The sequence below is a fragment of the Acanthopagrus latus genome, chromosome 8, assembly GCF_904848185.1.
Source record: "Acanthopagrus latus isolate v.2019 chromosome 8, fAcaLat1.1, whole genome shotgun sequence".
Taxonomy (NCBI): Eukaryota; Metazoa; Chordata; class Actinopteri; order Spariformes; family Sparidae; genus Acanthopagrus; species Acanthopagrus latus.
The window spans coordinates 24,351,733-24,367,488 of record NC_051046.1 but is presented as its reverse complement, the minus strand read 5'-3'; the positions used below and the strand labels follow the sequence as shown (position 1 = coordinate 24,367,488).

Genomic DNA, 15,756 nt, shown 5'->3' with positions numbered 1-15,756 from the left:
TCATCCTGGCCAAGTAGAACTCTGCTCCGGTTGAGGTTGCCTGGAGCTATTCTGAAAAAACTTCAAAACTTCATGATCCACTGGAAATGATCAAGTTATAAGTTCTGCTGACCATAACAGGTTCAACAAGAGAGAATCAGATAATACAAAAGTAGGACCAGTTATTCAACATCCATCCAATGCAGACCTGAATGTCTCTTTTAATTTGTTTTAATTTATACTGTAAATTAAACAAACATTCAACTGATTGTACCCATAATATATACCTTATGAAGTAAGATACAGTATATTGCCGACTGAGTGTAAAAAGAAGCTCTCGTTCTCTCTCTCTCTCTCTCTTCGAGTTACATCTTTTTAGCTCTAGATGGCGACGTACACCTGTTCTATTGCTTCATACACCACCAGGACAGAACTTCAATGGCAAACATGTAGAGATTGTATGTCCAAGTCTCTCCTGTTTGTTTTGAAGTCTACCTGTCGGCGTCTTCTCTCAGTTAATATTTACACAGACCTGACGTCCAGAGGGATGACTGGAGTGAGCAGGATGACCCACAGCCTGCTGCAAAACACACTCCTATACTTTACAAAGCCTACTTAGAATACAATGTTATGATTGAAAATAGCAATAACTGAAAATGCCAAAATGTACCATGGATGAGATGTGTTTCGACTTCAGTACTGTATTAGGAATATCTCTGGGCTTAACAGTGCATAGAGAGGTTATTTGTCAGTTTACACATAAAGACATCTTTACTTTTATTTTCTAGAAAATAATCTTGTCTTTTTTTTAATGTAAGTATTACTGAATGGCTTCCTTTTCATACAAAACCCACCCCAAATCAATTGTGAATCTATCCGTTCTAATCTAAGTATTTGTCAGATACCTTTACAAGACAGCAATCTGGGTTGGAATGTGTAAAATCAAGTAAATAAATGAGAATATGATTCATTTAAATCCGTTGAAGTTTGTTGGCTCAACCTTTTCATCCCTGACTAAAATTAATTCCTGCAATTTTTTTTATATCTATATTGTTACCTATACACATCCATAGTGCTGCATGTGCATGTGCTTGTCTGAGTGACTGAAGCTATATCCTGCTGATGCGTGTGTGTGAGTGTTTTTGTGCGTGCAAAAAAGAGAGACTGCAAGTGGATGGTGCACAAATGATATTTTGCAAGGGACCACTGTCGTACAATTCAATCAATATCCCAGCACGCACACACATACACACACACACACACACACACACACACACACACACACACACACACACGCACACACACACACACACGCACACACACACACACACACACACACACACACACTGTATTAAAACTGATAATCAGTGAAATAAATGTAATCAAACAAAATACCTGTTTTTTTAAATTGTCATTTATCATTAATTTCTTAATTTCTTTGGTAAAAATATATATGCATGTATGAATATGTAATATTCTCTCCCCCTCACATTTAAACAGCGAATTACTGGCTGCCAGACAAAAAAAATAAATGTTAAAACATCAGTTGAACAGACAAGTTGTTCTGATCATCATGTCTCAAGTCTGGTTCATTTTCTCTCAACTGTGACTTGAGTTGACTCAGAGATGTTACATGCACCAAATAGCTGTAGGAAAAGCCCAGAAGGCATAATATGGCCTCATTAAATGATTTTCAAAGTGAGACTGACTCTTGGTAAGTTTGAATGCAGCTTGAATTCTGCAGCCTACAGTTTAAACTTGCTTTTTCCAGGGTCTAATCTCTCTGGTAGTTTCACACTTCCTCCACTGGGGTTCCTGTAACGAGCTTCCCGAACAACCCAAGTTAGCAAAATACATTTCTAAACAGTGTGAAACTCCTTTAAAAGTCTATCACAGAAAGCTTTGCCTCAGTCTCTGGCGTGGTCCCATAAAGTTTACATGTACTTATTACCACTTAAGTGCACTTTTCTGTATAGAAGTAATTAATAACTTCTTAGAAACTGCTGCATAAACAAAGTTTTTTCTTGTTATTGACATTATTAAGTTAGAGTGGGAGCCAAAGACATAAACACACACATAGGGTGGATATGTCTGCATGTGTCTGTATTCTGTCCTTGTCGGTGCCTCCTCCTCCGCCTCTCTTCCAGCTGTGGGTGCACCGCTGCGAGGAGCCCATCAGCTCAGGAAGTAATGGACAACTGTCTCCACCTCATTACACCAGCCTACACATACACACACTCTCTGATTGGACACTGTGCTCGTGTGAGAGCGTTGTTTGTGGGTAGAACAACAGCAGCATAATGTCGGTGTTCAAGTAAACTCATATCCTAAGTGTTTCTATGAAGTATTGTTCTCGCTGTTACAGGAATGTTTTCCAAAGAGGATCGTATTAGAATTGTTTAATTCACCAAGCAGTGGTGATGATGAGCCAGCTGGTGGGTTGCAATAAGGTTGCTTTGACAAACATCTGAACAACATCAGTGGTTTCTTCAGTGCCTTTACGTAATACAGCTGCAGTCTCAAGAATCTGAGACAGCGTGTCTTTTTAAACCATATTTTTCGCTGAAAATCTTCAAATTCCCCGTCCTTTAGTACGGAACAATATGATGTGATGACAAGCTTCATCCACTGAGTGGATTTTTAAAACTTGGGACGACCTTGTGGTCAGATAGCAGCCACCAAATATGTTTTAATCCCAATCTGGATCATTCGACGATTCTTCGGTAACAGTCGGGCAGCCCCGGAAAGACCAAAAGATGGTGGAATAGCAGGCTGAATACATACGCAATTTATTTTTATCAGCTAACATGTTAATGTGGACACACCGACTGGCATATTCACATGGTAAAGAACTTGTATACTTTCCTAACTTTTGGTCACCTTTATTTATTTAGACTTCTAGACAGGAGCAGGTAGAAAAATGATTAACAGATTTACAGGAAAAAATACGTTTGTGGAAATGAATATGGGGAAAAGCAAAGGGAAACAATACAAAAAATGGGAAAGTGAATAAATAAATTAATGCAAGGATCAATACATACTGAGGCAGATTAAATCATTAAAGCATTTTGTGCAGTAAAATGGTAGATTGATTTATTTATTGAGTCGTCTCTTTATTTCTTAATTTATTTTTTGTGTTTGGCTGGTTCAGCCCCCCACCAGGGAGTCAGATTAATTATTTCTGGTTAGTGGGTTAGGGTTAGGGTTAATAATCTTCACAATGAAAGTCTTTGAAACAGTCCAACAAATTATCTACCCATGCTAACCTATACCTTGGGTTAATTGATTTCTTCTCATGGAGAGTGAAATGGAGACCATGGACGTTGACATGAAACCCATACAGGTGTGTAAACGAATAAAAGCCACAAAGAAAGTCTATCTGGTTTGATATGAGAAAACCCAAAACAGGCACTAAAACTAAAATTCAAAGCTTCAAAACTAAAGTGTTGGATACACACCTTTCACACACACTCCTTCTTATCCTGTCACAACAACACTATTCCTCGCCATGCGCATTGTTCTTGTCACCAGGCTTTTTGAGCAGAAACTGGGTAAAAAGAAGAACAGAGGGCAATTACGTGACTGAAAACACACAAACAAATTCTCTCTCCTCCTCCGACATTGTCTGCACGGTCCGGCTCCACCCCCCCGACTTCCCTCGTCTCCCCTGTCGCTGTGTCTCCTCTTACTTTCCACCCCCCACACCCTCTGCTCCCCACTGGATATCAATCAGAACCTATCACTCCAACTATTCCTGCTGCCGTTGTGTCAGAATTCACAGGAACTTCATCAAACTGGGAAACTGTTTCATTGTTACATCGAACCCTCGCTGTGTCCTGTGTGTGTGTGTGTGTGTGTGTGTGTGTGTGTGTGTGTGTGTGTGTGTGTGTGTGTGTGTGTGATGGGCCCACGTGGTAGAATTAATAGAATGCGCGCACAGTTCCTCACCAACCAGCGTCACATGAAGGCTTGCACACACGCGCACACTTGACAACCTGCACCCCCCCCCATCTCCACCATCGCACACACAAACACACACACACACGCACGCACACATGAATACACACATTAGGGTGTTAATTGTTGTGATAACACCTTCCAATAACAAGGCTCTAATTATCAACATGTTTGGCTGTTGGAGTGTGTATCTGGCACTTGCGTACGGATCATGGGGTGAGCATGTTTGTGTGTGTGCCAGTGTGAGGTGTGGCACCAGGGGAAGAAGGTTTGATGATTTTGAAATATGCTGCTGTGTGTGTGTGTGTGTGTGTGTGTATTGGGGGGGGGGGGGGGGGTGCGCTCTCGTGTATGGGGTGATGATGTCTCAGTCTCAGTACGCATTTGCATATGACAAGGGGTCCTTTGTCCTTTGGTTAATTGCAAATGCTACGTTTGAAAAAGGACACCACTGCATTACAGGCAGACACAGAAATGACCAGATGATTCTCGTGTGTTTAACAAACAGCACATAAAATTCACTCCTGCCCCAAAGTCCTGCATTCTAACCGAGTGTGTTAGCAGTTAAAGCCACAAAATTCCCAGCAAGATAAATAAAGAGCTCCAGAGTGCACATTTCTCAGACCTTTATGAAGTGGGTTAGGGGACTTAAAGGTCCAGTGCGTAGGATTTAGTGGCATCTAGGGATGCACAATATTGATCTGACATTGAGAAATTTATGTTACCGGTTAAGAGCCGATAATTTCAGGTTAATTTGCTTTCACTGATTTAACAGCTGAAGCCTCTTCACCCGATGATACAGCATGCGGTGGTATGCCCCTTTAATGTTGGCTTGTTGTCCACACAAGAAGAAGACTAGCAGGAGGAGATGAGGAGAAGAAGAAGAAGAAGAAGAAGAAGAAGAAGGAACAGCTGCAGCGTCTTCACCATATGATACAGTAGGCAGCGGTATGTAGCCTACTGTCATAGAAGAAGAGGAAGAAGAAGAAAAGAAGAGCCGGCGTGGATAGCTTTTACTGGTTCAGAGGAAGAAAATGCAAGTTCAGTCTGCAAGACATGTTCCGCAGGGGTTCAGAGGAGAGGGAAAATGTTTTAACATAACAACTCCTCAGAGTTGAATTAGTACTATAATAAATCATCCATCTTGGCTCACTACATCATAGCCTTTCTTACCCTCACGTTCTCATAAACTACTGGATAGGGACTACTTTTAACACTGAAATGACCAGGAGAAGCAGGTAATTATCGGTTAACGCAATTAGCTGACTAAATCCATATCACACATCTCTAGTGGCATCTAGCTTGTGCTTGTAGTGCAACAAACTGAGCGCCCCTCGTCTAACCCCTCCCCTTCTGTGGTTGCCTAGAATGCAAAAATGTATTCAGTTTGTCCTACTCAGCCTCTGATTGGCCTACCATGCATGATATTCTCATGCTAACCCACTTTAAATGGAACCCTGTTTAGTTTATTTTTACTTCAGTTCCTTCCATTTTCTTCCAGTTTGAACAGTGAACATCCAGTGTCTGTGCTGACACAGTGGACTGTGGGCTGTAGTTTCCTGGTAAACAGACCGACCTCTTCGGCTGTTGTAACTGTTTTTCCGGGATAGGAAGAGTGGACAGGCCGCCGCTGATACAGCAACTGTTTATTGTGAAGTTGCAACTAATGTTTATAATCCTTTGCCAATGGTTTATAAATGCTGAGCTAATCTATAAACATCAGTTGGACGGCCATTATGAAGTTGAAACTGATTCATGGCTGATTTACAAACCCCATTTCATTGTGAAATGATAAAGTTTAGTTAAGTGCAAATTTGCCATTTATTAATGATAGCAAATGTAAAGTATTATGAAATAAATGAAAAGATACACACAAAAGACAAAAAATATATGAAAGTTGTGTACTTATAGTTAAAGGATTTAGTTATAGTTATAGTATATTACAATGTTCTCTAAGAAGCAGTAAAATGATTAATAGATGTTACTTTGCTACCTCATATATTTCTTTATAAGAACCATTCCTGTTCCTGCAAAGGGTTGGTGCTTTTACATACTTGCATACACTGTATACAGACTTGAGATCAGCCTCACAATGCCAACAAGGACATTAGAAGACCAGTTCTTACACAGAGCTCAAAATCCCTTCATAAGATGAAGAAGCTGGCTGGCTGATAGGTTGGCTACCTGACAGAACTCCTGGCTAACTCTTTGACGGGCTGCTTTGCTGGCTGGTTATCTGTCTAACTGCCAGGCTGGTGGGTGTACTGAGTGGGCAGCTGCTTGGTTTGCTGACTGTTTGACTAGCTGCTGGCTGACTGAGTGGGCGGCTGGCGACTTGCCTGCTTGCCTGCCTGGCTGGTTGTCTGGCTGACTGGCTGGCTGGCTGCGTGCCTGGTTGGCAAGCTGGCAGCCCCAGCTGTGTCCTGAGCCAAGCCCCTACGCCCCACCAGATCTTAATTGGGTTAAGTTTGTCCGCCACAGATAACACTTCCTCTTTCTTCCGAGAGTAAGGAAACAAAAAAACGGCCTGGCACTAATGACGCTCTTTAACGGGGCTCTTTTCTGTTGAGGTGGAGGGAAATTAGGAAGAAGGGGGCGGGTTCCCTACAGAGAGAGATCGTCGAGGGAAACGTGGCATTGTTTGGAGCCGCGCACTCAATGAGAACGAAGAATACGAAGAAAGAAAGAGGGGGAAAGAAAGTCGATTTGGTTTGCGCTGCAGTGCTGTCACGTTGCCACTGTTTCTTTTTAAACAACCCCTTATGACTGAGGCAGGCAGGACCCTGAGAGATGGAGGCCCTCACACAGGACCGTGAACGTGTCATTGTATGTGTGCATACGAGTCGCACACACACAATTTCTCATTTTTTTTTTTTTTTTTGTCAAAAACAAACACAAAGCAGTGGTTCTGCAATTCCTTTGGCTGGACCGAGAAATTCAGGAGACGTGTTTGATGATTAGTTTTTGTCCAGACGCAGTCGTGTTGAAGTGAAGAAGGGTGTGAGCAGTGGTGGGGATTGGTGGAGGCTTTTGGGGGCACAATGAAGTCATTGCTTGTTCGATCATACAAATAAAACTTATTGACGACGCGATGAACTCGGTTATCATGCTTCCCAAGTTGTACTAAAAAAAAATGAAAAATGAAACAACGCATTACATTTGGCTTAACTGACGGAGACCTGATTGTTAGAGACAGACAGCACTGTGTTCGGATTCTAACTGTCTGTTCTTCATCTCTCATATTTTCATTTCTTATTCCAATGTTCCCCTTTTCTAAATACACATAAATCATAAGCCCCAGCAAGCTCTAGCAGAGGGCTGAGGCAGGCCGTATGTAACCTGTGAGGTGAAACCCAGGGCAATACAGACTATGACAAAGCTTATTGCTATGAGGCACAATAACCCCAAATTGTGAGAATGACACTGAAGTTTCTGCTGGTTTCCTGGCAGCCTCACCCTAAAAAAAGATTTTTAACGGTAATGATGTGCTTTATTTGGATGCCTGTTGCTATAACCTCCAGGTAAACGGCAAATGAGACATCAGAGAGTGAGGAAGGAAGTTGGTGAATGTTATTAAGCTCCACATTAATTGTTAACACTTCACCTTGTCTGTAACCCTGGTTTTTGCCTACGTCACGTCAGATAGACTTTCAGTGGCGATGGTGGCTGTTTGACAATATAGATGACAGCTCCCATGATGCCGCACTACTTTATGCCTTTGTTGTTTTGACTGAGAGAACCTTAGTGGCCAAAAATACACAGTGTGGGTTTAAAGGAAACTTTAATGCTTTTTCTGTGTCTTTTCTTCAGTGCGTTATGTAAATTCTTGTGCCTGTAAGAGGTCTTGAAAGTGAAGAAGCCCAAAGTCTGCAGAGCAAGCTCCTCTCAACACTGCTCCTGAAACACCTCTTCAGTAGTCCTGCCTTTAATTCTGTTACTTCTTGACTACTGCATCATACTTAGATCATTGTGTCACACATTTGCATCATTTATGTCTATATTCACAATAGAAATGAAGTTCATCAGAAGCTGTAAACAAAATGACGAAAATGAGCATAATGTTATGCAAAAGCTAAGAAGTGAATCAAAAACTGACTCGGACAAGGCAGCTTACTTGTCATCGACTTATGTTTAATATAACTGGGAAAAAAATCACAGTTTGTAACTATATCATGTACAGCTCATACACCGAATTGGGCAAGTTACAGATTGTACTTGAAACAGAATTTGAATTGATCTCCGCTGTCATTCACTTATTGTAAGTCTGATCTTTTAGATGCCCCCATTGCAAAGGGGCCAGCCACCATTTCAGCATAAAATTCACAATATTTCCTAAATTGCTTTCATCCACATGACATTCATCATCATCGCCACAATCATCATCACATAATGATACCAACAATAACCGCGATGATTAAAATAGTAATGATCCTCAAAGTCAAATCAATGTCCTCATCTGCAAAATCATAATCACCGCAAGCATCATCATCATCATTACTACCATGCTTTCTTTTCTTTAGAGACTTCAGACAGCTGGGATCCTGTGGCAGCTGGGCTCCATACACACTCACACACTCTGATACCTCCGCAGAAAACCTTGCGGTTGGCAAGTGAGACTGGGTATAGAATAACAGGCTTAACGAATGCTCCAAACAAATATTAGAAATAATGTTGATCTTTTTCCTGTGTAAGTAACCTCAGGCTAAATGTTCTCCCTTGTTCTCACCTTCGGATCACATAATGAATGCAGCCTACGTGCTTGCACGTGCGCACACACGCACACTCACACACACACACACACACACACACGCACGCACGCACACACACACACACACACACCTACGTTTGGAATAATGCAGAAGATCAACGCACCTTTTAACCATACAACTAATGGACCCTGCCTGAATACAAAAAAAAAATAGCAATTATTTTCCACATGCATGGATATGTAAATGTGCACACACATGCACTGTGCACCTTTGGCATTGTGCACCCAGCCCACATTAAGTGGAGACAAAAGAATAAGGCTTTGCAGTATTTAAATCAGTTATGTGTCTAATTATTCCATATAAAAATAGCTGATATCTAGGGCAAAAGCAACGAGATGGAACATTGTTGTCTGCAGAGGGGAGACCTAGTGGAGCTGGCGAGAGTTCAACACAGCAGAAGACAGGGAGAGAGAGTGAGAGAGAGAGAGAGAGAGAGATGGGGAGGCAGGGAGGGAGAGAATGATAAAGGAAGATAGGGAGAGAGTGCGCTTTAGGCTACATAAATATAACATGAACTCTATCCACTAGTGGCAGGCAAGCAAGAGGCACAATGGGCCGATGTTCAGATGTGCTTTGTGAGGGCGTGGAGAATAGACTGTGCTACCTCCTCACCTCAGGAATATCAGGCTTTGGTACCTGAGAGACACATAGAGTGGTGTGAGGGAGATCATGTGTGCGTGCATGTGCGCGTGTGTGTCTGAACGAAAGACGGAATCAGAGAGAATGTACTAAACACATGCAGTTGTTCTGCAGGCTCACACTGATGTGCAGACCCTGCAGTCAGCCCTCGGCAGTGTGCGACCCTGACTCTGCATTCAGCAGACTCTGCTTGGAATGGGTCCGCTAAGGACGCTCAGATCCTGCACCGTGTCGCCATTGGTAGCATTGCAGTGCACCGATATTACAGCTGGTTTAATGTGGGGCTGCTCAAAGAGGGGGCTGCCAGCCAATGGTAGACCAGCATACTAAGGTTAGGCTACCAGATGTTTTTTGTGAAAAAAGGATAAAAATGTAGGACAAATGTTTCTGTTTATGCTTTTTGTAGGGTTAAACATATATTCTCATAATATATGAGGATGGTCAGTCAAAGGATACTAGCTCTATTTTGCATTTTACCAAAACAACTCAATGGGTCCATGGTTCACCATTAAGTTTCAGTTTTGGCCCTCAAATGAAAAAAAAATGTGTGCATCACTCTATATTCTCAAACCCTGGTTCACACTTTTGCACATTTATCCTATGTGTATGTTCATGCACTTCAAAAAACTGATTTACGCCTATTTGGGAAAAGTCGGCGATCCATTCCAAATTTACAAATCATTATGAAATAAACTGGAAATGACTTTAAACATTGAGGGAGATGACTCATTGCTGCCCACCGATTAAGGTGCTGACCGGTCAAACCTTTGCTAACAACACCAGCCTTTTGTAATAACCATTTCCTCATAAGTGTTTTCTCCTGTTCCTCCCCATTTGAAATGCCCGATTCCAGTTGCACAGCTTTTCTCATCACTGCTAACTGTGCTGACGGCCTGTGGTTGGCTGCTGAAATTGTGTGCTACCTCTGTGACAGATGGTGTTGCCAGCTTCTTCATTTCACCTGTCAGCAATGAGAGCTTAACACATGGGGAGGTTGAGGGTTGGGCTATGCTTGAAAAGAATAAGTTCTGTATAGCGTGTCGTCTGGCCCTGTCTGTGTGAAGGCGAAAGTGCTTCCGTAGCACTGGTGGCTTGATGGCTCAGTCGCTGCAAAAGACGAGGTAACAATGTGTAAATCGCTAGCGCCGAGGTTGTTGTTGTTTCAGGTAGCGACAGTAATATGCAGATGGTGGAAGGAACAGGGGACTGCCGCCCTGCAATAGGCACCCAACAATACATCCAGTTAGTCAGATTTAAGGAGTGATGGAAATACGGAAAGTAGGGATTTTGTATGGAAAATAAAAACAGAGAGTTTGCTAGCGAAGTTCAAATCCTGCCTGGTGCATTCGCAGTTGTAAATAAGAGCCAGGTTAAGACTCTTTGTCTTGGTTAGTCTTAACTTCTCTCTGTGTCTAGTATCTCTGTTTCCTTGTATAGTGGCTTTAACAGTTCACGCAAAATGTTCAATTATTGGGAGTAACATGCCGCCCAGTAAGAAATATCAAAATTGAGGAACATTTGGTAAATCTTAGATCAATTACTTTTTTTTCATCTTTTGATCTAAGTTTGAGATTCTGTTTTTACTAATTCGAAGTGAAAAGGAACGTCATCATTCTCTGACATATTCCTTCCAAACAGTGATAACTTTGGGTTCCGTACAGGTTGCAGATCTTCCAGCATGCATCAGTGAAGACCTAGATTGTTGTTACGTGTCTCATGTATCTTGTGAATCTTCTTTTGCGACGTTATCCCACAGACAGCAACTTACTGATGTTGAAAACAAGGGAGCAACATCCTTGTAGAGATAGCAGTATCACAGAGCCTTTTTTGAAAATGGTCATAAAGTTATTTGACTTCCAAACCAGTTGTGCAGATGCTGTAGCAGTGACACCTTAATATTTCAGAAAAACTGCAACTCAGTTCAATTATGCCTCAGGTCTAATGTATATTACATTAAAGTGTATAAAAATAGCTCTTCGAGGTGCACATGCAATATAACGCATGCTTCAGACCTCACATTTTTTTGGGTTGGTCCTCTAAAAATGATAATCCAACCTGAAGCTACCTTTTGAAGCTGTAGAAACACTGCGGTTTTGTTGTGAGAAAGATGAGCAGCTCAGCTTGAATTTATGCTGGCATGCTGATGAAATGTTTTCACAGCAGAAGTATCCCAAATTTTATATAAAGAGAAATGGAGGGAAAAGCCAAAGCCACTGTCTTTGCCGTTTATCTGCTTCCAGTTTGTTGCAAACATTCAAAGATTCACCTTTATATGGATATGGACACTGCTTCGCATTTTAAGCAACTTTATCAGACATGGTGATGTACAGACAAGTAACTCAAAGATAGCATGTGGGTGTCTGACTGACTATATTTATGAAAATATAAAACTTCTGGCACCTTTTTCCTGCGTCATAATCTCGGTGCTCTCACATTCCACATCACTGTAAAACAGACCACTGTTAAGGTATGAAATCTTTAAGCCAAATCCCCATTTTTGGGGCTGTAATTCTACATCTGCCCCCGGTTTATTCCATTGATGTTCTGTCTGTATCAATTCCCCCTGCATGTCTGTTGGCAGACTTATTCAGGAGCCGATACTTGATGTTCTCTTGTTGTGTGTATAAAAAAGCCAAATCCGCGCAGAGATGACAGAGGGTGTAATCGCAAGCTATGTGATTCAACAATACGACTCTTAGAAGCTATTCAGACTGGGGCCTGTCCTTGACCCTTAAGGAGCTTGTAATGTGGGCTTTTTTCCCACTCTTTGTATCTACCGGCAGAAACAGGGTGGGGGGACAGGGGTGGAGGGGGGGACCAACCACTGAGTGAGGGCTTTTGCCCCTCCATGCCAGCGGCAGTCACACTGGGGGAGCCATGCACGTGCACACACACACACACACACACACACACACACTGAAATACACACGCGGGTCTCCTGGCGTGCACTCATTTCATAGGGAGGGAGAGGTGAAGGTTGGGGGGGTGAGACGGAGGGAGACAGAAGGGTTGGGGGGGGGACAAGGGGAGGGCACGGAGACAAGAGCCCCCCACCACCACAAACCCAGCGGGAGGTCAATCTTAAAGGCTGCTCTGTCTCTCCATGGGAGGACGGGGTGGGGTGGACGGGGGCAGGGAGGCTCAATCTGCGGAGGGCAGTGGTCCTGCTGGTCAGCACAGGGAGCTCCACGTTACCCAGTTATCCATGACAACCAGAGAGAGAGGGAGAGAGAGGGGAGAGGGAAAGTCAGAGAGATGGAGAGAGAGAGAACATGGAAAAGCTCAGCTGCGGTCAGAGAGCGCTCAGTTGGAGCAGAGAGTGAAGAACAAAGCACCCAGTGATTTTCATTTTTTCCCTCTTTGTCTGCTTTATATTGTCCACAGACGTGTCCCTCTTTTCTTTACTGGAAATAAAGGAGCTTTGAAGGGGAGACACAAGTGCAGAGACACACACGGACAGACACACACATGCATGTACACACTGGTGTGGCTAATTGAATTATGTTTATACAGTAAGTCAAACGGTTTATTTTCACTGTGACAGAAAGTGAAAACACTTCTTAGAAAAAAAAAGATGTGGAGAAAATTGTTTCTTCCTGGAAGGGCATGACCAAAGCTCAATAGCAAGGGACTCCGGAGGACATAGAACTATTTTCTTTTTAGGTAACGGCTCAGCAGAATTAAAGCATTTGATGGTACATCACTGCAACACAGAGATTTATGTTCTTGTATGACTGGATAGAAACAGACAATTCATGTGGTCTTCCTCTAAAGTGCGGAAAATGTTCATTTCGCACGGATAGGTTCTGCCCAGCCTAAATGAATAGGCTTAAACTAATCCTGCGAGACACTGTCCTAAAGAAATTAATCCACCACAGACGAGTGAAATGATAAACGCTCAAGAAACGGGGAGCATTTCGAGATGGTGAATGTCTGACATTCCAAAAGCGGGCAGAAATCCTGTGAGGAAATGTTACGGAGGGAATAGACCACCACAGGGTGATTCCATGCCTTTGTTTCCTGGATATAAAATGTGTTGCAAAACATAAAATTTGAACCTGAAATTGAGATGTCGGGACTTTTTTTTTTTTTTTTAACTTGTTCTAGGTGATTTTTTAAAAATACTTCTTACAGTCAGAGACACCTTGTATTCATTGTTTTTCACTTACTTTTTAAGCATTTCTTTCAGTGCATGTTTTTATTTTCCCTACACAGTGCCATCAGACACACTCATTATTTTTTATTATTCATTTTTGCTGACATGACTAATGGTGAAATACTATTTTCTTAAAGGATAAATTACAAGTCACACGAAAATAAATTCCAACAGATATCTGCCAAGATCAGAGTTGGGCTCTATTATATGAAGGTGTCACAACGCACACCTCCACGCATTAAAGGGCAATTGAGTTTTTTCTGACACAGAATCATGACAGACACGCCTCTGCTGTAAGTGTGCGTCTGTCCAACAGCTGCATGAATTTTAGGTGAATTTCCACGAGGCAGCTGGCAAAACAAAATTCCAGGGAATGTGTCTCCGTCAACCACTGGTGTGAAAATATTGTGAAGTGAGCCAAAAAATGCCTTGAACTTAAATGTTACTGTAGCTACGCTGTGTCAATTTATTGAATTCATTGTTTCCGTCCTCTCTCTATAAAAAAAAGACACACTTCCTGTTAAAGCTTGAAATGTGCCTAACTAGTAAAGCCACACAAGAGTGGAGCATGGTGTTAAATTCAGCAGGCATGTTTAATGCAGGGATACAAACATAAAAAAACTGTGTGATTTCTATTGGGGCCTAAGAGTGACTTGTTGTGACACTGGTTGCCGGTTGATAGTGTTCAAATAATCATCCGACAGCTTCTGCTGTTTAGCAACCCTCATTATCTGCGTCAGATTTACTTATTGAACCTCTTGACTCCAGAGCCACCTCCATATCCAACTTAAATCCAAGTCCATATTTTCCCTCTGTCTCCTTCCTCTGTATTCTCCGAGTCCCTGCTGCAGTTGGGCCGGTCGGCCACAGCTAGGCGCTGTTGCCTAACTCTGCCCTCCGCCTCCCCTCTCTCTCCAGTCAGCCCAGCCTGCCTCTATCCTGCCTCTCTGCCTCAGCCAACCCGGGCTGTGCCGAGCTGCTCCCTGCGGGATCAGAGCGCTCCCCCGCCGGGACCCTTCTCTCACATCCCCCTGCTGGGACGCGGCTACATTTCCAGCCAAGCACTGCCTGCCTTGGCTTTATTATGTGTGTCTGCGCCGCAGCCCCGCCAGCAGAGGCAGGCAGAGGAGGAGGAGGGAGACTGGTAGCCAGAGTCAGGACAAAGAAAAAGCAGGGAGACAGAGGCTAGCGAAGGGTTAGACTGGGAGAATATTAGGCTGCTATTAATACCGCCGGTAGGGCATTGAGAAATATTAACAAAAAGAAAGCGTGGGCAGTAAAAAGCAGTATTCCCCTCGGGGTGGAAATGCAGGGGAAGAGCGCAATGTCCATGCCACCAGACCACCACCACCACTGTTCAGAGTAGAATAGCGGGACGGAACACGGTGAGCTGGTCGGTTCGGGTCGGTGCCGCTTTCCTGGAGGGAAAAGAAAAAAACAAAACAGACTGAAACAGTTTCGATAAACTAAAATAAGCTCAGACGAAGACGCGAGGAGCGCGGGGGAAGAAGCCACGTTCGATAAAAAAGAAGAAGAAGAAGAAGCAATTTCCCCAAGAACATTCTTGATCGCCTCTCCTCACCTGGACCGTACGTACCGCGGTGGCACGGCCGCCCGCTCGCGCTCGGACTGAGCCGCTGTCACTCTCCCTCAGTACCGCGCGGGACCTGCTCAGGTGTTCGCCGCGCGCGTGGCTGGCAGCTCGTCCGCCTGTGCTGGAAGAAGTAGGAAGCGGCACGAGCGCCCGGGCAGCGCCGGAGAAAGCACCGCGCGTGCGGAGGAAGAGATAAGAAAAAAAAGACGCGCGAGGCTGTGGTCGCCGCGGAGCTCAGTAACCAGGAGGAAGGAGACGGGAAGTTGTTCCCGGTTATTCTACAGGTTGTGCGAACCCGAGCGACCGCCGAGGAGGAAGACGCAGCGGAGGAGCTGAGTGTCGCTCCCCCCCCCGAGCCGCCTCACTCCCCGCGTGTTGGTTTGTTGTCGTTGGACTAACGGCCGTTTCCCCACTCAGAGGCTGAAGCTGCCGCATTGCAACAGGCGAAGAAGCAGCAGCGAAGTGGAGGAGGAGGAGGAGGAGGAGGAAAAGACAACCCGACTGTGTCCGCCTGCATGGTCAGCTGAAAACACGGAACGGAACAAAACAATTAGAGAATAAAAATTAAAGAGGCAGCTCGAGTCCAGACATGTCGAGACGAAAACAGGCCAAGCCGCGCTCCGTCAAAGGTAAGAAACTGTTTTGAAGCTGGACGCTTAACT

At 43.6% G+C, this 15,756-nt stretch overlaps 1 protein-coding gene and 1 long non-coding RNA gene across 3 annotated transcripts in view; one reads left to right on the top strand and one right to left on the bottom strand.

Annotated features, from left to right (window-relative positions):
• Positions 1–13,559: 13,559 nt before the first annotated feature.
• On the bottom strand, positions 13,560–15,224 carry LOC119024573. The gene is made up of 2 exons (XR_005076507.1): positions 15,083–15,224; positions 13,560–14,918 (listed from the first exon to the last, which is right to left on the bottom strand). It is a non-coding gene; the product is annotated as an uncharacterized LOC119024573 (long non-coding RNA).
• znf423 (zinc finger protein 423) overlaps positions 14,914–15,756 on the top strand; it is a 144,510-nt gene continuing 143,667 nt past the window's right edge. For both annotated transcript variants that reach the window (XM_037107494.1, XM_037107495.1), the window contains exon 1: positions 14,914–15,723. In XM_037107494.1, coding sequence (XP_036963389.1) covers positions 15,684–15,723 — 40 coding nt within the window. In that variant the 5' untranslated portion in view covers positions 14,914–15,683. The remainder of the gene's footprint in view (positions 15,724–15,756) is intronic.